The 23,471-nt window shown below is 30.6% G+C and overlaps 1 protein-coding gene across 1 annotated transcript in view; it reads left to right on the top strand.

Annotated features, from left to right (window-relative positions):
• Nucleotides 1-640: 640 nt before the first annotated feature.
• LOC139854906 (uncharacterized) overlaps nt 641-23,471 on the top strand; it is an 85,086-nt gene continuing 62,255 nt past the window's right edge. The window contains exons 1-2 of the mRNA XM_071844179.1: nt 641-707; nt 1,080-1,156. Coding sequence (XP_071700280.1) covers nt 641-707; nt 1,080-1,156 — 144 coding nt within the window. The remainder of the gene's footprint in view (nt 708-1,079; nt 1,157-23,471) is intronic.

Genomic DNA, 23,471 nt, shown 5'->3' with positions numbered 1-23,471 from the left:
TTCCATATTAGAACATGTTGTGAAAAGCGTTTCGTCTAATTATGTCGGGAAGTGGGAGATCTTTATTTGAAAATTTACAAATTCGGAAAGAACTGAATTGGGGCCTGTGCGCGCCGCGCACCCTATGGTGGTGCGCGTGGCGCACTCCTCTGTATAAAAAAAAAAATTTGTTTCGCGAAATCGGTTGGTTATTGGTTTGGGTTGTTACATCTGGTTATAAGCCTTTGCCAATGTAGCAGCACTATCACTATAGGTTTAGGCCATAATGGTATCTCATGAATCATGTTTCTAAGCCATTCTGTCTCTTTACCAGCAGCAACTAATGCAACAAACTCAGATTCCATCATTGAGTTGGTTATTCATGTCTGCTTCTTGGAAGCCCATGAGATGACACCTCCCCTAATCAAGAACACCCAACCACTTGTTGAACGATGATTTTTAGCATTGGTTATCTAACTCGCATTAGTGTATCTTTCTACTTCTATTATCGAAGGAAACCTACTATAAGATAAACTATAGTTCATAGTTTTCTTCAAATACTACAGTACCCGCCTAAGCTTGTCAATGATGAGTACTAGGATTACTAGTATATCTACTCAATTTTTCCACAATAAAAGTAATATCTGGCCTTGTACAGGTCATGGCATACATCAAACAACCACTTACTTTTGAATACTCCAGTTGTGATACAGCTTCATCTACGTTAGGTATAAGCTTCTCACTTGGATCCACATGTGTACTCACAGGAGTACAATCAAAGAAATTAAACTTCTTCAATACCTTTTCAATATAATGAGATTGAGAAACCAAAATTCATTTGGTTTCATGTTTAATCCTAATACCAAGGATAACGTCAGCCTCCCCCATATCTTTCATGGAGAATATTGATGACAAAAATTCTTTTGTTAAATCAACATGACTTTGACCAGTCTCAAAGATTAATATGTCATCAATATATAGACAAATTATAACTCCTTTATCAGAATCATCAAATATGCTATATACACATTTATTAGCCTGGTTTAATTTAGAACAACTAGATAAAATCATTTCATCAAACTTTTGATGCCATTGCTTAGGTGCTTATTTCAATTCATATAAGGACTTCACAAGTTCGCACACCTTGTTTTCATTACCTGGCATGACAAAGCCTGAGGTTGGCTCATGTAAACCTCCTCATTAAAATCACCATTCAAGAATGGTGTCTTCACATCCATCTGGTGAATAACCAGATTATGAATTGCAAACAATGCAATCAGCAGTCTAATGATAGTGATACACTGATACGAGTCCCTGGAGTATAAGTATTAAAATAGTTTATTCTGGACTTTTGTCTAAAGCCTTGAATGACTAACATTGTCTTGAATTTTTCAATAGTTTCATCCACTTTCATCTTCCTTATGAAGATTCACTTGCAACTCAAAAGTTTACAACAAGGATGTAGATCAACTAACACCCAACTAGTGTTTTGGCATGTAGGTCTCTATATTGTATCCTTCTTCTTATAATAATTAATAATTAATAATATAATATTTACTTTTCAAAAGAAAAAAGATTTAAAACTCTAGAGTCTAGATATAAATATGTACCAGTACAAGTTGGTTAGAATCGATAAATTGATAAATATTATGGGTAGGGATGGCATCGGGTAGGGTTTGGGCCGGGTTTAGGTAATCCCGGACCCGAACCCGATTAAGAAACCCCGTCCCAAACCCGGCCTGAAACTCGCCGAGTCCCCATTTACTTACATACTATCGGATTTCGGGTTTTTCCACGGGTAAACGGGTATACCCGATTAGTCATTCTGTATCTATTTTCAATAAGTTACTAAATCAAAATTTCGAAAAATAACTTAACTACTTCATGTTTAAAGTATTATAAAATATCACATACAAAAAGTTGATTGAAAAGTTTCTAAAATACTCAAATACACAAAGTATATAAAATATCACTTCTCGAAAACTTGTTGTATATGATTATATTGAATAAAATTATACTCGTTTTCAATACAAATAAAAGAAATCTTTCATACATTAAAAATATAATACTAATATTAAAATTTTACATAAAAATTATTATTAAAATTTCTCGGGCCGAGTATACGGGTATGCGGGTCGGGTAAACGAGTTTGTATCTAACACCATACCCGAACCCGGAAATTTTTATGTAACCATCCCCATACTCGACCCATGACCCGTCGAACTCGGATCAAACCCGGCTCAATTATAACGAGTTTCGGATTTACCCATCTGGTACAGGTTATTTTGCGATCCCTAATTATGGGTTACTTGCAACTTGCAATGACGTCACCTTTATTGACTTATTTGCTTCTAAAGCCATGTTTCTTCTCTAGATTCATTCTTCTGTTATAATATGAGTACAAAAAGTCATATGGATGATAAATTTTAGTCAACTTTGTATAGCTTGCATAGTAATATTTTACACTATAAATAAGGCCTCTATGTTAGCCTTCAAAAACACACTTTGATATATATTTCATATATATAAACTCTCTATCTTTTCTTACTTATATGTATAAGTCTCTAATTAGTAAATAAGCCAAAGGTAGTTATAAACTACTGAATTATAACACGTTATCAGCACGATGAGCTTAGTGTAATCAAAGGATATCTCAAACGATCACGAGTCACTAATCAAGGTATGAAATTATTAATAATTTTCAGACTCGAATATATCAAATTTTGAACTACTAACATTTTGAACTACTAATTTTTATTAAGTTCTTAGTGCATTTGTATTGTTCTTATTATATGGTTGGCTCTGCCACCTAAATTATATATGGTCGGTTATACCACCTGAATTATATTTCTGCAATCTAACTTTTACTAATTTCACTAACATTTATATTTATGTTATTTAAATTATATATGATCGGTTATACCGCCTGAATTATATTTTATGTAATCTAACTCTTATTAACTTCACTAACATTTATATTTATGTTAATAAGACCTCATGATTGTACGCAACACGTCATTTGACAACACGGTACTTTATGTACGCAACACGTCATTTGACAACACGGTACCATGGGTCGAGATTAATTCCGATCAATACGAATACGATGGGGTCTTTATATGTTATCTAACATTTATGATTACTTATGCAATTAATCATTATTTATTTCATGCATACTAATGTTTATTCTTAAATTTATAATCTTAAAAGTTAAAATAAAAAAAAAGAAATGGTAAAATGGAGTAGCTTTTTGCCAAAAATGAGGTATTGAAAATGAAGTGGTCTCCTTCTATAATTAAAAAAATATATATATACTTTCATCAAATGAATTTTTTTTTGTGGCCGACAATTCCAAACACGAGTCAGTGTTTAGTTTATCAAGAATATCTCTTGCTTTGGTGAAAGGTCACGATCACGATATCGGGTGTTGTGAAAGAATTAAAAATTGGTCAAGTTTTTTTTTATATATTTATAATTTACGGGTAACATAAAAAAAAGGAAGTTTTTTTTAAAAAAACAAAGAAAGTGTTTAAATGAGTTTTACAGAAAGGGGGAAAGCAAAGTAAAAAAACTTTTTTTCAAACTTGTCAAATATTTTGTTAAAAACGTGACCGTTGAAAAAGGGAGGTTGAATAATAAAACTTAAAAAACAAATTATTTTAAGAGTGTGCATCAAAATGGCCCGTTTAATAATGGGGAGTTAAAAAGATAGTCAAATTGTTTCAACTAACAAGGATTCAATTGGATGTTTCTTAAAAAAAAAATCCAAATTTCCAGTTATTTGATTTAAAAAAAAGAACGGAAGTAGAAATCATCGAACCTCGAAGATGGTGGGTTAGTGATGTTGTAAGGTTATTGGTTGTTGTATGGTTCACGCCAAAAAAAAAAAAAAAAAAATATTTGTGTCCCATGCATACCTCGGTCTAATTCCGAAATACTGTGACCCAAAAACAACCTCACGACCCTATTAAATAAATTAAGTTCTCTGTCTAATTAAGAAGATACAAAGTGATGGCTCAACAAAACTATGTATGGAACGGCCCACTAAAAATCCACTTGCTCTTGTCATATCCCTTTATCATAAACAGACAAGTTATTGATCAATCAATAACGATTTGTATAAATAATTAGATATTTAAGTATGGTGTGAGTATTGACTTTGTCCCTTTAATCATTTCATTACTATCCCACTCACATTACCATCAACCTTTTATCTTTGCCCATCATTCACGCCATTTTAAATAGAAACAAAAATCGATGCATGAACTGAATAGCAACAATAAATCCTTAAAAAAAAAAAAAAAAAAAAAAATCAAGAAACAAAGAGTGGTGGCAAGTAAGGGTGATGATTAGTGGTCAAAATAATAATTGTTGGGTTTGTTAATCTAACAAATACAGTTGTAGTAAAAAAAAAGAAATGAGATTGAAATATCCCTGCCTACATTCATTCATTGTATATGCATTTAATAATTAAATAAACTAAAGTCATAAAAAAACGTGTGGTTTGGTAACCCACCAATTATGATATGCCGACACTTTTACTCGAATATAATTCGTGCTCCGTTGTTAATCAGTGGCGGATAAAAGTATTCGGGAAAATCTCAAAATTTTTACATTAAATATCTTTATTTATTTCAGTCATTATGGTATAGAATTTGATCATTAATTATTAAATAAAAATTACATCAACTGTCCCTCTCATTTATGGGTGAAATATAAAAAAATGTTAAAATTAAATAAATAGATCCTAAATACATTTTTAGTAAGCCTAAAATGATCGACTCCAAAATAATATTTTTAATATGTGTTAATGCACAGCGAAAAAAAAAAAATCCGCGGGTACGGGTGATGGATCCAATGAATCCGCATCCACGACCCGCGGGTGCTATCCCTAATTGTGACAAGTACAAATCAACTAAAAGTCTAAAAGATAAATACTCTTATAGGGACCAAATGTTCACAATAATTGCCTAAGCTAGATATGAAACAAATAGTTCATCAAGAAAAAGATATGCATCTAAAGCTTCTACTAAAATTTAATGTGCAAGGTACAACATATAACTATATGGTGATTTATAAAAAAAAAAAAAAAAAAAAAAAAACACATATGGTGATTAATGAAAAGCACATACGGTGATTAATGAAAAGTATATTGTGAAAAAGAATCACAAATGTTTCTTGAAAGAATTCAAGGTAAGATATATGAACCAATTCATCCATCATGTGAACCATTTTGATATTTTTCATGGTTCTAATAGACACACCTAGCGGATGGTCTCATATTTGTATGTTATTAAGCCGTAATATGGCATTTGCAAAGTTCCTTGCACAAATTATTAAATTGAGAACACATTATTCTGGTTACACCATTAAAAGGATGAGACTTGATAATACTGGTGAGTTAACATCTCAAGCATTTAATGATCATTATATATCTACAGGAATTGTTGTTGAACATCCAGTTGCTCATGTGCATACACAAAATTGGTTTAGCTGAATCAATAGATAAACGCTTGCAGATAATAACTAGACAATTGATAATGAGTACAAAACTCTCAATATTTATATGTGGACATGTAAATTTACATGCTGCGACATTAATTCGCATTATACCATGTGGAAGTCATAAATATTTTTCACTTACTAGATTTTGGCCAAGAGCCAAATATTTTCCACCTTAGAACATTGGTTGTGCAGTGTATGTTCCAATTGTATCACCACAACACAATAAAATGGTTTTTCAAAGAAAGATGGTAATATATTTTGGATATAAAACATCTTCAATCATAAGATATATTGAACCCATGATGGGTGATGTTTTTACAGCACGTTTTGCTGATTGTCATTTTAATAAAACATTGTTCCCTAGATTAGGGGGTGACGTAAAAATAAATAAATAAATAAATAAAATGATGCTTCATGATGTGAACATCAATTAAGGTATATTGAACTCGCACAAAAGAATGTGAAACGAAAGTTTAAAAATAATGCATATGCAAGAACTTGCAAATTAATTACTTTATGCATTTACAGATATAAAAAAAGTGACTAAATCATATATACCACTATACCAGCGATAAATGCTCCAGCTCGAACTGAAATTCCAAAAGCTGGCAATAATGTCACTGTTGAGTCTTTGCCACGCATCAAACGTGGAAGATCAATTGGTTCCGAAGATAAAAATCCTCGAAAAAAAAGAAAATCAGCTGATAATGAGGTAAAAGAAAGTGTTCAAGAAGAACCACAAATCAATATTCTTTCTGCAGAGGATATTGATAAATGTAAATACTAAAATTGCGATAAATTATGCAATATTATGGAACCGAAATAAAATTAAAATCTCTATGAGATATTTTCATATAATGTTACAATGACATCATGAATAAAGATGATGATCTGGAACTAAAATCTGTCATTGAATATACAAAATGGACATGATTGAGCTCAATGGAAAGGAGCAATACGAGCTGAATTAGAATTGCTCGATAAAAGAAAAGTTTTCGAATCAATCGTTATCACTTTTTTAAAGATGTGAAACGTATGGGATACAAATGAATTTTTATCCGAAAAGAAATGTGCAAATGAAGTTACAAGGCAAAACTAAACTTGTAACTCAATATTTTCCACAAAGACCAGAAATGAATTAGGAAGAAAAACGTATCCTCCTGTAATGGATACAATTACTTATTAGATACTTAATCAACCTGGTAGTTATTTAAATGCATCTCATGAATGTTGTGACTACTTATCTGTATGGATCACTTAATAGTGATATATATGAATATACCTAAAGGGTTAAGGTATCATAAGCATCTAATGTAAAACCCAAGGGAATATATTCTATTAAATCACAAAGATTTCTAAATGGGTTTATACAAATGGGACGTATGTGGTATAACCGATTAAATGACTACTTGATAAAAAAAAAAGGTATACATATAAACTTATTTTGCACATATGTTTTATAAAAACAATGTCCGGATATGTGATCATAGCTGTTTGTGTTGATGATCTTAATATCATAGGTACAAATAAAGAAATCTATGAAATTATTCAACTTCTAAAGAATTATTTTGAAATAAAAAATCTTGAAAAAAACCAAGTATTACCTTGGATTGCAAATTGAGCATATGCCTAATGGTCTACTTGTACATCAAACAACTTATACTGAAAAGATTTTAAAACATTTTTTTAAAGATAAAACCAATTGGTTGTTAGATCACTCAATATTGACACTGATCCATTTCATCCCCGTGAAGATCATGAAGATATTAACGGATCAGAAGTTCCATATATTAGTGCAATTGGGACTGTTATGTATCTTACAAATTGTACAAGACCTGACATTTCTTTTGCAGTTAATTTTTTGATAAGGTTCAACTCAGTCCTTACAAAAAGATATTGGAATGGGACAAACACATATTTTGATACCCTTGAGAAACTGCTGATTTAAAATTATTTTATTCTAACGTTTCAAAACAAGATTTGGTTGATTATGTATATGCAGGTCATTCATCAAATCTTCATAAAGATAAATCTCAAACTCGATATGTATTCCTAAATGGAGGTACCACAAAATCATGGCGTTCTTAAAACAAACACTTGTTGCAACATCATCAAATCATTATTGATTCTTGTGGACTAGAACGCTATAAAAGACTAACAACTATCTTCACCAACAACTATATATGAAGATAATGCAGCTTGCATAATACAAATGAAAGAAGAGTATCAAAAGTGACTGAACAAAATATAAATACTGACGAGGCGCCAAAGCCATAGACGGTCTTAACGGTCATAAGTTTGATAGAAAAGAATGGTATGTTGGTAAGGCTCAGAAAAGACTACAAGGGAATAGGAATTGAAACAAGGGTTTGAGCAAATCATGAAGGAGACTGTAGACAAATCACAGAGGCTAAACTTGTACATAAAAGATTTAGATGATAAATTTTCAGATGAAAACCTCAGGTTCTTCTCATATAAGACAACCAGATTAAAATGAGATACGTTCAATCAACAACTCTGCTGATCTTTATACCAAAGCACTGTCAATCGCTGTTTTCAGAACACACGTTCACAATATTGGCATGAAGCAAGTTCAAAATATGTGACGACTCAGCGATGTCTACTTGAGGGGGAGTCAACTCTATACTGCACTCTTTTTCCCTTGACTAAAGTTTTTATCCCACTGGGTTTTTCTTTAGCAAGGTTTTTAATGAGACAGTACTAGTTGCACTCTAATAAAATTGATCATCCAAGGGGGAGTGTTATAATATGAGTACAAAAAGTCATATGGATGATAAATTTTAGTCAACTTTGTATAGCTTGCATAGTAATATTTTACACTATAAATAAGGCCTCTATGTTAGCCTTCAAAAACACACTTTGATATATATTTCATATATATAAACTCTCTCTCTTTTCTTACTTATATGTATAAGTCTCTAATTAGTAAATAAGCCAAAGGTAGTTATAAACTACTGAATTATAACACAAAGTTATTTAATGCTACTTAACTTATTTTTATTAAATAAAAAATTTAGAAACAAATTAAAAGTAGAAGGTATAGCATTGACTTTGAGTTACTTATATTCGATTTGATTAATGATTAATACAACAACAAAAAATTCTAATACACATAAATTGTGTATGGGAAAGTGAGATGTAAAGAATCATTCTCCTATCCGAAAATAAAGCAAGTCATTTTTTTCATCCAGAGTGAAAACACTCTCAAAAGTAGAGAAAATCATTTTTATCTATTCAACGGATAGAGAAATTGCTTCCTAGTAGACTTCCGGCCAATAGGTAGGAATTTTTAGATAAAATTAAAAATATAATTGGGACACCATGAAAATGGTAAAATCAAATTTTCATGGGTTTTAAATTCTGCTTGAAATTTAATTTAGGCTCTAAGAGTCAGTTAAGTCGCTAATAAATCGACGCTCGCTGACCTAATGATTAGAGCAGTATGATTAATGATTAATATATTTTTATATTCCATATTTTAGTTGCACATTTATGTATCAGTCATCCATTTTAAAATAATTATTATTTACTTTACTATTTATATATATTTCAAAATAATTATGGAATTGTAAAAATCAACTATTAATGTTATTAAGCCTCTCAATTTACAAAGGATAAAACTGACATCATCATACCTATTTTTAATCCAGCTAAATTCCTATATGATACTCTTTTTTTTTTTTGCGACAGAATAAGCATACAAGCAAAATAAGTTTGATAACCCGTACATAAAAAGATTGATAACACTAGCTAGCTAATGTAATAGTTCAAAATGATACTAAACAAGTTTTAAGGTCAACCGCGTTTCGCTACGGTCGAAGTGCGGTTGACATGTAAAAGTTCGTCAATTTTTTGTAAAAGGATAAAGAAAAGCATCTGAATAAAATAAACTCTCACGACTCAAACCCATGACCATCCGATAACCTTAGGCGCCTAACCATCCATCCATTAATATTTTTGTCTTCTAAATACGACTATATTAATTCATGACTTAAATAAGTCAAATAAACATCAAGGGATAAAATGTTCAAATATAAATATCGGAGTTTTATTTTTATTTTTTTAAAAAAATACTAGTAATTTTGAGAGCAACATCAAGATAGATTATTTAATTATCAAATATAAGACAATCTAGCTACGACATTGTTGGGTTTTATTCTATTATTTGTTCAAGTCTTTTTTTAATTGAATTTGCAACTTTTCTTTCTTTCGATAATATATAGTCAAAGTTATTCACAACTTAGTATTATTATTTTTTCCGAAAAGAAATATATATATATATATATATATATATATATATATATATATATATATATATATATATATATATATTACTTTTGTAAAATAATATATTATCAAAATTTATAATATCGTTATTATTGGTTGGAAACATATTGCAACACAATAATTTTAAAGCATGGCACAATTTGTGACGACCCGAAAATTTCCGACCAAATTTAAACTTTAATCTTTATATTATTCCAACACGATAAGCAAAGTTTGTTAAGTTAAATCTCAAGAATTTTAAACTGTGTTCATACATTCATTATAACCTCGACCAAATTTCGACGATTCACGAACCGTTATATATAAATAGATATGTATATGTATATATATATTATAACTTGAGAATATTAATAAAGTATTAAACGTATAATACTTTACACGAACGTATTTGTTTCAATATGATTTTCGACAAAAAAAAATATATATTAAATGATTGAATTATCATAAACATTGAATTATGATTACAAGTCTCTGTTGAGAGGTCCACTATGATTTGAGAAAATCTATTCCTCTTAACGATATTCAGAATAATTTGTAAAGCTATTTATAAATAAAAACAAAAAGTGTCATTTACGAAAGTTAGACAAAAGTTAGTGGAGAATTGGTTTCCATAATATTCTATTAATCTATTTTCAAACGTACAAAGACGTTTTCAGTTTAAAAAAGAACTTTATTATTAAAACGTATATAACTTTTATAAATATCTAGAATCACTTTTGACAACTCATTACTTAACCAGTATAATAAATATAACGATATTTATATTTTATTTCATTAAATATATATAACGATTTAAATTAATATTATATATATTTATACGCGTATTATACATACATAGTTTTTTATACTTTTACTATACTTTAACTTTACCTTTACTTTACTTTTACTTTACTTTAACTTTAATAATTCACTTTAATAATTCATACTTTAATAATTTACTTTAATAATTCATACTTTAATAATTCATACTTTAATAATTCACTTTAATAATTCATACTTTAATAATTCAAAAATCTATTATAAATAGAATTCAATAGGTTTCATTATTTCATAGAAACTTGAAAATATATTTCTCTAAACTCTCTCAATCGATTTATATATATATATATATTTGCTCTGTATTATTTCAAGATATTATTAGTATACATAAAATATTACGACGGAGTGCTGTCCGAGTGATTTCAAAATAGTTTTTTTGAATGATTCGAAGCTAAGGAAATTATGGGTTATAGCTATGGAGGTGATGGGTATGGTTCATGGGTATGCTCGTGAGGTCAATCTAGTATTTATCATCTCCGTTGCGTCTACGTACTTTCCTGCAATATTGAATCTCAATATTGATACGTTCGTGAATCCGAGGCCAACCTTGCACTTGTTAAATGACGTTATATGTATTTTTACTACGAAATACAGTATTGTGAGTTTCATTTGCTCCCTTTTATATATATTTTTGGGACTGAGAATACATGCGCTATTTTTATAAATGTTTTACGAAATAGGCACAAGTACTAAAACTAATTCTACGTGGGTTTAAACCAGAAATATACCCTTAGCTTGGTAACATTAAACTACTTGTCTATGTACGGTAGGCGCGAATCCTAAAGATAGATCTATTGGGCCTGACAAACCCCATCCTGACTATGGGTTGCTTTAGTACTTCGAGGTTATTTTAAACACACCTGATCTGGTGTACTTCAGAGGGTAAAACATGAACGTTAAGGCTTGTTACCGGGTGCCTACAACTTATAGAATACTTTTATACACTTGCGAGTGTACATATATTTATAAACGGAAATCTTGTGGTCTATTAATATGTTGAAATGATTGTTATGATAAACCTATGAACTCACCAACCTTTTGGTTGACACTTTAAAGCATGTTTATTCTCAGGTATTAAAGAAATCTTTCGCTGTACATTAGCTCATTTTAAGGATATTACTTGGAGTCATTCATGGCATATTTTGAAAGACGTTGCATTCGAGTCATTGAGTTCATCAAGATTATTATTAAGCCAATTATAGTTGGATGTATTATGAAATGGTGTGTATGCCGTCAACTTTCGTTGTAAAGAAAGTTTATCTTTTAAAAACGAATGCAATGTTTGTAAAATGTATCATATAGAGGTCAAATACCTCGCGATGTAATCAACTATTGTGAATCGTTTATAATGTATATGAACGGGTCCTTTCACAATTGAACTAATTTTCTAAAGCCCAAATTTTCCTTCTACAGTGAATTCGATACCTAAACCAATAGGATGTAATGCGCGCTTCTAGCCACTCAATCGAGACAACTTGTGTTAAAAAGGCACACGATTTATTTATTATCTAAAAAATCGTAAAATTAAACTCTAAATGAAGTTACTTCATTAATATCTAATTGAATATATATATATATATATATATATATATATATATATATATATATATATATATATATATATATATATATATATATATATATATAGTGGTAGGATCAAGGGGGAAGTAACCAATCGGGGAGAAGCAATTTTTTTTTTCTTTCATTTTTTGAAAAAAACTTTGCTCACGAACATTATAAATTGGATGAAAATATGAACATTTAATAAAAACACTTTCTGATAAATATTTTTATTTTGACGGAAAAACGCTCGAAGAATTAATATATAACAATTATCGTGTTTTTCGAGCGTATGTTGAGGTTTTAGATATTAGGGTTTAGAAATTTAGGGTTTAGGGTTTAGATTTAGGATTTAGATTGAGTTTTTAACACGAACGGTTTAGAGTTTAGGGTTTAAGGTTTAAGGTTTAGGGTTTTGGGTTTAGGGACTAAACCCAAAACACTAAACCCTAAACCATAAACCCTAAACTCTAAGTCGGGCTAAATTTTACTCCACAAAACATGAAAAAAAACGTTAACATTCTTCACGATCGATATTATCTTGAATGTTATTTTTGTTGATCGTTTTTCCGCATAAATAATAACATTCATCACTAAGTGTCTTTTTTAAATGTTCATATTTTCGTGTGATCTTGATGCTTGAAAAAAAAAATTCAAAAAAATGAATTTTTTTTTTCTTCCCCCCGTTTCCCCCCGATTGATTGCTTCCACATTGATCCTGCCCATATATATATATATATATATATATATATATATATATATATATATATATATATATATATATATATATATATATATATATAAAATGTAATAAACAATAGTTATATTCTTTAGAGAATATGATGCACGATAAAACGCATAAAGAATTCATGATAGAAAAGGATAGGATGACCTCCACTAACATATACAATCCCACTTGTTCATTTCACATCATTGACAAGGATCAAATTTGCAATCTTAGTAAAGGATTATTTTATTATTAATATAATACTACTAATATCATGATTACTTAATATAATACATATTTAAATAACTTTTAGAAATTTTGAAAGAAGCTCGAATTACACCCAGTCGGTTTGAACTTCGAACATAAGGTGTGGCCCCAACAAGCTGTTACTGGTACAAGATAACCTTTGAACTCGTTCTAAATAAACCTTAGATTGTTGATGTATATATTATGTGACCGTCGTTAGGCGAATATAGTAGAAATGTTTATCATTATGTTGTACATCTAGAAGATAATAAATGATGAAACTGATCAGTTACCGGAGCACTGCAACTATTGGGCCATTCGTGCGAATGTACACAGGCCCATTGGAACGAGTGAGGACCATTCGTGCGAATGTCTAGTAAATGCCTATAAATGCAGTTCACGTGTTTCGTTAAGGTTTAAGAGTTGTGTGTGTAAACCCTAACCTGGTGAGTCACTTTCGGTGATCCAGAGAGAGGGGAGATCATGCTAGATCTCCCAGTGGCCAACCAATGTTTCACTATATAAATCAATTGTAATTTCAACATAAATTATGTAATACTGATTTATCTTTGATTCATCGCATTCTCCCGTCTTTTGATCTTGCTACTTTGTCGTTCAACGATCCGTATATTGGGTTCTACGAATTGGTATCAGAGTGGGAACAACCGAGCTTTTGATTTGGATCGATCGAAGACATAATAAAGAATGGTTAAAAATTCAGAGGTTCTGGTACAGCTTCAGGAGAATTTTTTAAGGTTTCGTTAACAATTGGATCGCCTTGTGTGATGATCCGGAAATTTCTGACCAAATTTAAACTTAATCTTTGTATGATTAACGTTTCCGACACGATAAGCAAAGTCTGTAAAACTGAACACTTATATGTAAATAGATACATATATATACTATAACCCTTCGGTTGTTCTCGACGATAAGCAAAGTAGTTCAAAAACGAGACGATGATTTATAGAAGTAAATGATCAAAACACTCAAATGTATAAGTTATATTTCGAGTGATATAGTTTATGTATAATTTAAGTCTATATTTTGACAAAGGTACGAGTCGCGAAACGTAAAATACAAGTTTTCTAAGCGTACGAAAATGCGTTCGAGAAACCGGAACCGGGACATAAGTCGAGTGACAACATACGAGTCATCGGAACGAAAATTACAAGTCAACTATGCACATGAATTTAATATAATATATAATTAATTATATAAATTAAATATATTATATATAATTAAATAATATGTCGACGAACTAGCAAACAAACGAATATTAGCTGGATCAAAGGGCCATGCGATCGCATGGCCATGATGCCCAAATACCATGCGATCGCATGGAGGGCTGGAACATGTCAGGTAGTATAAAACGCGATCATTTTGCTCGACTCCTTCATCCCTTCATCCCTCTGTATCTCTCTCTATATATTTATATTTAAATAATAATAATAATAATAATAATAATAATAATAATAATAATAATAATAATAATAATAATAATAATAATAATAATAATAATTATTATTATTATTATTATTATTATTATTATTATTATTATTATTATTATTATTGATTATATTATTATTATTAAGAGTATTAATATTATTAATAATAGTATTATTATACATAAAATACTACGATGAAGTACTGTTCGGGTTATTTCAAAACGGGTTTTTCGAGAGGGATAGAACTCAGGAAATTATGGGTTATATCTATGAAGGTTATGGGTATGGTTCGAGAATATTGCTCGTAAGTTAAACTAGTGTTTATCATCTCCGTTGCGTCTACGTACTTTCCTACAATATTGAATCACAATATTGATACGTGAGCATTCATATCTTATTTTTTTTATATTATTAGTGTATTTATGTCTAGTGCTCGAGTATATATATATATATATATATATATATATATATATATATATATATATATATATATATATATATATATATATATATATATATATATATATACATGCTTGTATGCTAAATCTTGTCGTTAGATAGTTTATGATGAATCACGAATTTGATACATATGCTACTGATAAAAAGTATATGATATGCATATTTTTGAAAAGCTGGCTAAAAATCAATAACTTTTCATTTAGAAATCCTGTAATTTCGATAAACGAATTAAAAGATATGGTCAACTGAATTATGATTAACTTTAATTGAATTCTTTTTGAATCTGCGATTGATATTTAAACAACTTGTTTATAAGATTGATAAATTGGATTTTCAAATATTACTAATCGAGTAAATGAATTCTTACATAAGGCACGTCTCGTTTTGTTGAACAATTGTCAAAATTGATTGTTTTATCATATTTTAAAGTCTTATAAAAACTATAGTTTAATTTTACAAGTATTGGGAAACTATGTGAAATGTTAAAATATTTCGATTGCCATGATCATTCAACTATAGTATTGAGTCAGATTAACTTTTTGAAACGACTTTTGATAACTTTTGTATGTCTATCTCGAGCATTAGGATTGTGATACACTATGACCTGACCTAGCTTGATAGACATTTATTGACCAACATATGTTCTCTAGGTTGAGATCTATGGTTATTTGGTATTCCGAGTTTCGGTCACATTTCGGTGAACAACTTTATGTGCTGCTAAGGTGAGTTTATAGATCCCTTTTTAAATGCTTTAAATATTTTTGGGCTGAGAATACATGCACTTTATTTTATACGCAATGGGCACAAGTACATACTTAATTCTACACTGAGTTTAAACCGAAAATCCCTTAGCTTTGGTAACTAGTAACTGCCAGTACATATGATGTGGACTGGTGGGCGCGAGTAATTGTATATGGATCCATAGGGCTTGACATCCCCGTATGTTCCAGGTATAGAAACCCTAGCCTGAACTATAAAACAGACGTATGCTATTTGAGGTTAGTACACGTTGGTTTGCGTGTATTGTACATGTTGGTTGCATGTATGTTAAAATAGGGGTACTTATTATATATACGTTAAAGTTTAGTTACCAGAGTGCTCAATCTTGTAGAATATTTTGATAAACGTTTCTGGATGAAACAACTGAAATCTTGTGACCCACCTTTATGTACAGTTTATGCAAAACATTAAGACTATGAACTCACCAACCTTTGTGTTGACACTTGTTAGCATGTTTATTCTCAGGTTCCCTAGAAGTCTTCCGATGTTTGCTTATATGTTAGATAAGCTATGTGCATGGAGTCTTACATGGCATATTTTTCAAGGAAACGTTGCATTCACCAAATCATCACCATGTATCTTATTTTGACTGCATTGTCAACGGAAGTACTATTGTAAACTATTATTTACGGTGATTGTCTATATGTAGAAATCATCAGATGTCGAAAACCTTTAATTTAAATATTCATTTATGGTGTGCCTTTTTCAAAAGAATGCAATGTTTACAAAACGTATCATATAGAGGTCAAATACCTCGCAATGAAATCGATGAATGACGTGTTCGTCCATATGGATTTGGAGCGATCGTCACAGTTGGTATCAGAACGTTGGTCCTAGCGAACCAGGTCTTGCATGAGTGTGTCTAACTGATAGTTGTTAAGATGCATTAGTAAGTCTAGACTTCGACCGTGTCTGCATGTTAAAAGTTTTGCTTATCATTTCTTGTCGGAAATTACATGCTTATCATTCTTAAGTCTAGACACGTTTTCCTGCATTTATTGCATAAATAGTGTATAGACAAAAATTCATATCTTAGCGTATCTGTTACTGTAAACTTTTCCTGACATCTTTCGAAAATTTCTCCGTGATTTATGGAATTTGGTATTATATATACATATGTAAATTATGTATTGAAGAATACCAAACTAAATTCTATAATCTAATTCATATAAAAAATCATCTCCCTAATTATCCAAGATGGATCCCGTATCTAGTTCAAATTCCTTAAACTCCGACAGCTATTCCGATATGAATATTCACCTGAATTTCGAAGACAGTGTAACCGGAATGAATCAACCAATCAGCCATCACCTATTCTGGATAAATTGGGGATGGGTTCGTAGCCTGCTTAGTCATTGGAGATAAGAAGAAGGTGATCCCTTCAATCCACCACATTTCCCTCTTGGCGAAGAACCTGAAGCACTTACCGGCGAACCTGTTCGAGACACCAATTTCTCTCTCATTTCCAGAGTATCTCGTCACGATAATATACTATCTGAAATTCTGAATCTTATTCATCCACTCGTTCGAACCAACAATCATCCCGGTGTAATAGAAGAAGTCAACGAATTTCGCGCTCGGGTAGTGGCTTTGGAGAATATGGTGCAAAGGTTACAAGCACCAGCAGCATCACCGACATCAACAGTACCACCGATAACAACACCAACAGTACCATTACCACCACCAACAACAACCGCATCGCAAACCTCAACTTCACAATCTGTCTCACGATCATCAACGTCATACGCCCTATAGATATCAAGAAATATCAACAACAATAAACGATGAAGTATTGATTCATAACTTCATCGAAGAAATATTCTGCAGAGAATATGTAGTTTCTAAAAGTTTTAGAGATTATATATTCTAATGCATATTGTAAATTAGAAGTGGGCGGATAGAAATAATAAAGTGAAACCCTGACAGGAATAGTGCGCGATTTACAAGCTAGACTTGTTATACAAGCAGCATCAACAGTACCGTCAGCATCACCAGCACGTCAGTACTATCAGCATCGTCAGCACTAGCAGCACCTATAACATCACGATTTCCACCAATTCCATAATCACCAACATCACGATTTCCACCAATTCCATAATCACCAACATCATCACAAATCAACAACGCATATATTGTATCAACGAGTTATGAAGTATTAACTCATTCCCCCTGAAGAAATTATATGTATATTTTATATATATATGTGAAATTTTGAAACCATCATAAATCTTTTCGTACTAAACTATTGTGTATGAATTGAAAAAGGGTAGATATTACTCGGTTAATTCATATTACTAATATGCTATAATGTACATCTTTCGTTAACGACTTAACCATCGTTAACTACAGTCTCTGTTTCAACTCAATGAATTCCATTTCCTAATAAACCAAGTGTATTATTCAATTACATAATTGATTTTACATTTTCATTTTCGATGTACTCGAAACTTTCCAGAAAACATCAGCTGTACCTTGTAAGGTTCACAAAAATTCCACGAGCACCAACATCCTTCACCGAGGAATATCAATAAGAATAAATAATGAAGTATTGATTTCATTAGTGAAATACTCCTCGAAGATTATGTAATCTCCAATATTTTAGAGATTATTTATTTCTAATTCAAGCAAAAAAAAATCAAATGAGCTTAATATGATATTAACTCGCTTTTCAAAAAAAAAAAATGATATTAACTCATTAAAATCTGTATTACATCTGAAGAAAAATATACATACATATATTTTTATAAACACTGTAATGAAAAATTCTTTTGTACAAAATATTACTTGTGAAATCTTTAACGGGTAGGTAATACCCGGGGAAAATTTTAAGTTCGCATTTGATATGTTACATTGTACATTCTTCAATTTTGATTCAAAAATTATTAACTATACTCACTATCTTCACAATGATACATAATCATTTCATACAAATTCAATTACATATTCTGATATTGACAGATCAGGATCCAAGTCATAACTCTGAACCGGTGACATCATTCTTAGATCTCTACATCTTTCAAAGCTATACTTTGACTTCAAAACTGTGAAAGATCCTTTAGCATTGTTATTACCGAAAATAATCTTGCAATCCCTTTTCAAAGTATCCAGTTTTATCACACTTCCACCGAGTCAACTTCGACTTTTCAGATTAGCCTTATTGTAACTATTGACATATACGTTCTTGTTACCGGGGAACCTTTCATGTTCCACCACATTAGTAGTAAACTTACCAGCAACTTCATTACTCATTGGTTTAAGTCTCTCCGAAAAACCATTATAATTGTTCATTGAAACCCTATCATTTAGTCATCCACATCTTGTAACAATAATTGTCATGTCAATTACTGGGAATCAGTAATCAGTATTTTGAAATTTCGCAGTATGTCTACGCCAACATATATATGTGTACATATAACGTCTATCTCCTGGACTTACGTACTTCGAATGTGAAGTTTCTAAAAAACATCCTGAACTGCGAACTAGTTCTCCGAATTTTAGAAAAATGCTGATGAAGCAGCAAAAACTGTAAACGACTTTAAACAGTCAAAAGTTTGATGATAAAGAGTAGTGTGTTGAAAAAGCACATAAAAAGAGAAAATTTGGTACTGAAAAACGAATTGAGCAATCCATGAAGGAGGCTGTGGAAAAATCACAAAGAATAAACCTACATTCAAAGAATCCAAATGATTCTTTGTCTACTGAAGTCATTAACGAATACCTTGCTCCTGACTCTAAACCTTTACGAACAAATCTTCTTCATCATCCTTCAATATTAGAAATTCTAAGATATCATCGTATCTTTCGTTATAAATATCTTCAATATTCCTGAAGATATTTTCACAACTATTCTTATCTGAAATCATTTATCTCTTTGCGCTATCTGTATTACATCATAAAAGAAACTATTTTAGTTTCTAAATCCTGAAAATTTCAAAAAATGGATGTTTTTGAAGTAGTGTTGGGAATTGAAGCATGAGTTAGTATAATATAATGACACTTAATCAACGTGATTATATTACAGTAAGTCATGCTGAGTTTCTAATGGAACGTGATAAAGATTCACAGATCACACCCTCATCATGAACCATGTTATATAACTCTTTCATTCTATTTAACCTCTAAACATATCAAGAAAATAATTTTCTTGATGATTCGGTCTTTTCCGGATATTCTGGTAATTTGACAAATCAAGATCGTGCCATTATAATTTATTTCTTAGACCATTAGTTATGTTCATCCAAAACTTCATACCTACGAATTCTGGAAAATTACTTACCGTACTTAAGGTCGAGAAGAGAAGACAAAAACATGAAGCTTCGAAATATAAGGAGGAGTATAAATCACAGTAAATTGGAGAGAGCATTAACTGTGGATGATAATGAATATAGAAGACAGCAGTAGGGACTCCGAAAACTAAGAAAATATATAAACCCCAATAACAACCCAGAAATTACAAACTGTGTATATGAATGTGTATAGCAATACAAAGACACGGGAGAATGAAAAACACTATAACCCCAAGGTAATAATAGAAGAAAATAACCTCCTCTGGTGGCAGATGAAAAAGAAGAATGAAGGATACGATAGTCAAGAAAATATCAAGAATCAGAACTGGATTAAGCATTTTCATAATCTATTAAGAAGTATGAAATAAGGAAGATGATTATAGGAATGGTAAAAATAAATGAAACGGAAAAGGTCAATTTATAGCGAAATATCAGACATAGCAATCGAGGCAGATTACGCATTTAATCAAAGGAAATCATAATTTCCTTAAATCTCGAAGAATCAAATCTTATTTAGATTATGAAGATTCCCTATTCCTTAAATTTCAGAAATCAATCGTTACTACGTCAAGAGTTAAAACGAATCTCTATTCCCTCATTTCACTTTTTTACGATAACTTCTCTCATACGCTTCGAGTAAACGGATTATTTTATCCATATTATTCAACGGTAATAAAATTCTATTTACCAACTCATATTCGTCATGAAAATATTTTTATTGTTAGACGTGACGACCTCACTCAAATTTCGGGACGAAATTTCTTTAACGGGTAGGTACTGTGATGACCCGGAAATTTCTGACCAAATTTAAACTTAATATTTGTATGATTAACATTTCCGATACGATAAGCAAAGTCTGTAAAACTGAATCTCAATATTTTTGAACTACTTTCATATGTTCAATTACCCTTAGGTTGTTCTCGACGATTCAAGAACACTTATATGTAAATAGATACATATATATACTATAACTTGAAAGCGTAACAAAGTATTAATTATATGATAATGTGCATTAAACTTATTGGTTTATATATCTATTTGAATATATATGATAAGTTGGAATATTAATTGTATGAAAATATTGCGACGTGTATTTAAAACGTGTTTATGAATATTGAATATTTATAAAATGTTTTGATTTAAAACAATATTATTAAATATACTTTGATAGATAACGAGACGATGATTTATAGAAGTAAATGACCAAAACACTCAAATGTATAAGTTATATTTCGAGTGATATAGTTTATGTATAATTTAAGTCTATATTTTGACAAAGGTACGAGTCGCGAAACGTAAAATACAAGTTTTCTAAGCGTACAAAAATGCGTTCTAGAAACCAGAATCGGGACATAAGTCGAGTGACAACATACGAGTCATCGGAACAAAAATTACAAGTCAACTATGCACGTGAATTTAATATAATATATAATTAATTATATAAATTAAATATATTATATATAATTAAATAATATGTCGACGAACTAGCAAACAAACGAATATTAGCTTGATCAGAGGGCCATGCGATCGCATGGCCATGATGACCAAATACCATACGATCACATGGAGGGCTGGAACATGTCAGGTAGTATAAAACGCGATCATTTTGCTCGACTCCTTCGTCCCTTCATCCCTCTGTATCTCTCTCTATATATTTATATTTAAATAATAATAATAATAATAATAATAATAATAATAATAATAATAATAATTATTATTATTATTATTATTATTATTATTATTGATTATATTATTATTATTAAGAGTATTAATATTATTAATAATAGTATTATTATACATAAAATACTATGATGAAGTACAGTTCGGGTTATTTCTAAATGGGTTTTTCGAGAGGGATAGAACTCAGGAAATTATGGGTTATAGCTATGAAGGTTATGGGTATGGTTCGAGAGTATTGCTCGTAAGTTAAACTAGTGTTTATCATCTCCGTTGCGTCTATGTACTTTCCTACAATATTGAATCACAATATTGATACGTGAGCATTCATATCTTATCTTTTATATATTATTAGTGTATCCATGTCTAGTGTTCGAGTATATATATATTTATGCATGCTTGTATTCTAAATCTTGTCGTTAGATAGTTTATGATGAATCACGAATTTGATACATATGCTACTGATAAAAAGTATATGATATGCATGTTTTTGAAAAGCTGGCGAAAAATCAATAACTTTTCATTTAGAAATCGCGTAGTTTCGATAAATGAATTAAAATATACGGTCAACTGAATTATGATTGACTTTAATTGAATTGATTTTGAATCTATAATTGATATTTAAACAACTTGTTTATAAGATTGATAAATTGGATTTTCAAATATTACTAATCGAGTAAATGAATTCTTACATAAGGCACGTCTCGTTTTGTTGAACAATTGTCAAAATTGATTATTTTATCATATTTTAAAGTCTTATAAAAACTATAGTTTAATTTTACAAGTATTGGGAAACCATGTGAAATGTTAAAATATTTCGATTGCCATGATCATTCAACTATAGTATTGAGTCAGATTAACTTTTTGAAACGACTTTTGATAACTTTTGTATGTCTATCTCGAGCATTAGGATTGTGATACACTATGACCTGACCTAGCTTGATAGACATTTATTGACCAACATATGTTCTCTAGGTTGAGATCTACGGTTATTTGGTATTCCGAGTTTCGGTTACATTTCGGTGAACGACTTTATGTGCTGCTAAGGTGAGTTTATAGATCCCGTTTTAAATGCTTTAAATATTTTTGGGCTGAGAATACATGCACTTTATTTTATACGCAATGGGCACAAGTACATACTTAATTCTACACTGAGTTTAAATCGAAAATCCCTTAGCTTTGGTAACTAGTAAATGCCAGTACATATAATGTGGACTGGTGGGCGCAAGTAATTGTATATGGATCCATAGAGCTTGACATCCCCGTCTGTTCCAGGTATAGAAACCCTAGCCTGAACTATAAAACAGACGTATGCTATTTGAGGTTAGTACACGTTGGTTTGCGTGTATTGTACAAGTTGGTTGCATGTATGTTAAAACAGGGGTACTTATTATATATACGTTAAAGTTTAGTTACCAGAGTGCTCAATCTTGTAGAATATTTTGATAAACATTTCTTGATGAAACAACTGAAATCTTGTGACCCACCTTTATGTACAGATTATGCAAAACATTAAAACTATGAACTCACCAACCTTTGTGTTGACACTTGTTAGCATGTTTATTCTCAGGTTCCCTAGAAGTCTTCCAATGTTTGCTTATATGTTAGACAAGCTATGTGCATGGAGTCTTACATGGCATATTTTTCAAGGAGACATTGCATTCACCAAATCATCACCAT

This window comes from Rutidosis leptorrhynchoides, chromosome 6, assembly GCF_046630445.1.
Source record: "Rutidosis leptorrhynchoides isolate AG116_Rl617_1_P2 chromosome 6, CSIRO_AGI_Rlap_v1, whole genome shotgun sequence".
NCBI classification, from domain to species: domain Eukaryota; kingdom Viridiplantae; phylum Streptophyta; class Magnoliopsida; order Asterales; family Asteraceae; genus Rutidosis; species Rutidosis leptorrhynchoides.
This window is presented reverse-complemented; position numbering and strand designations above follow the sequence as displayed.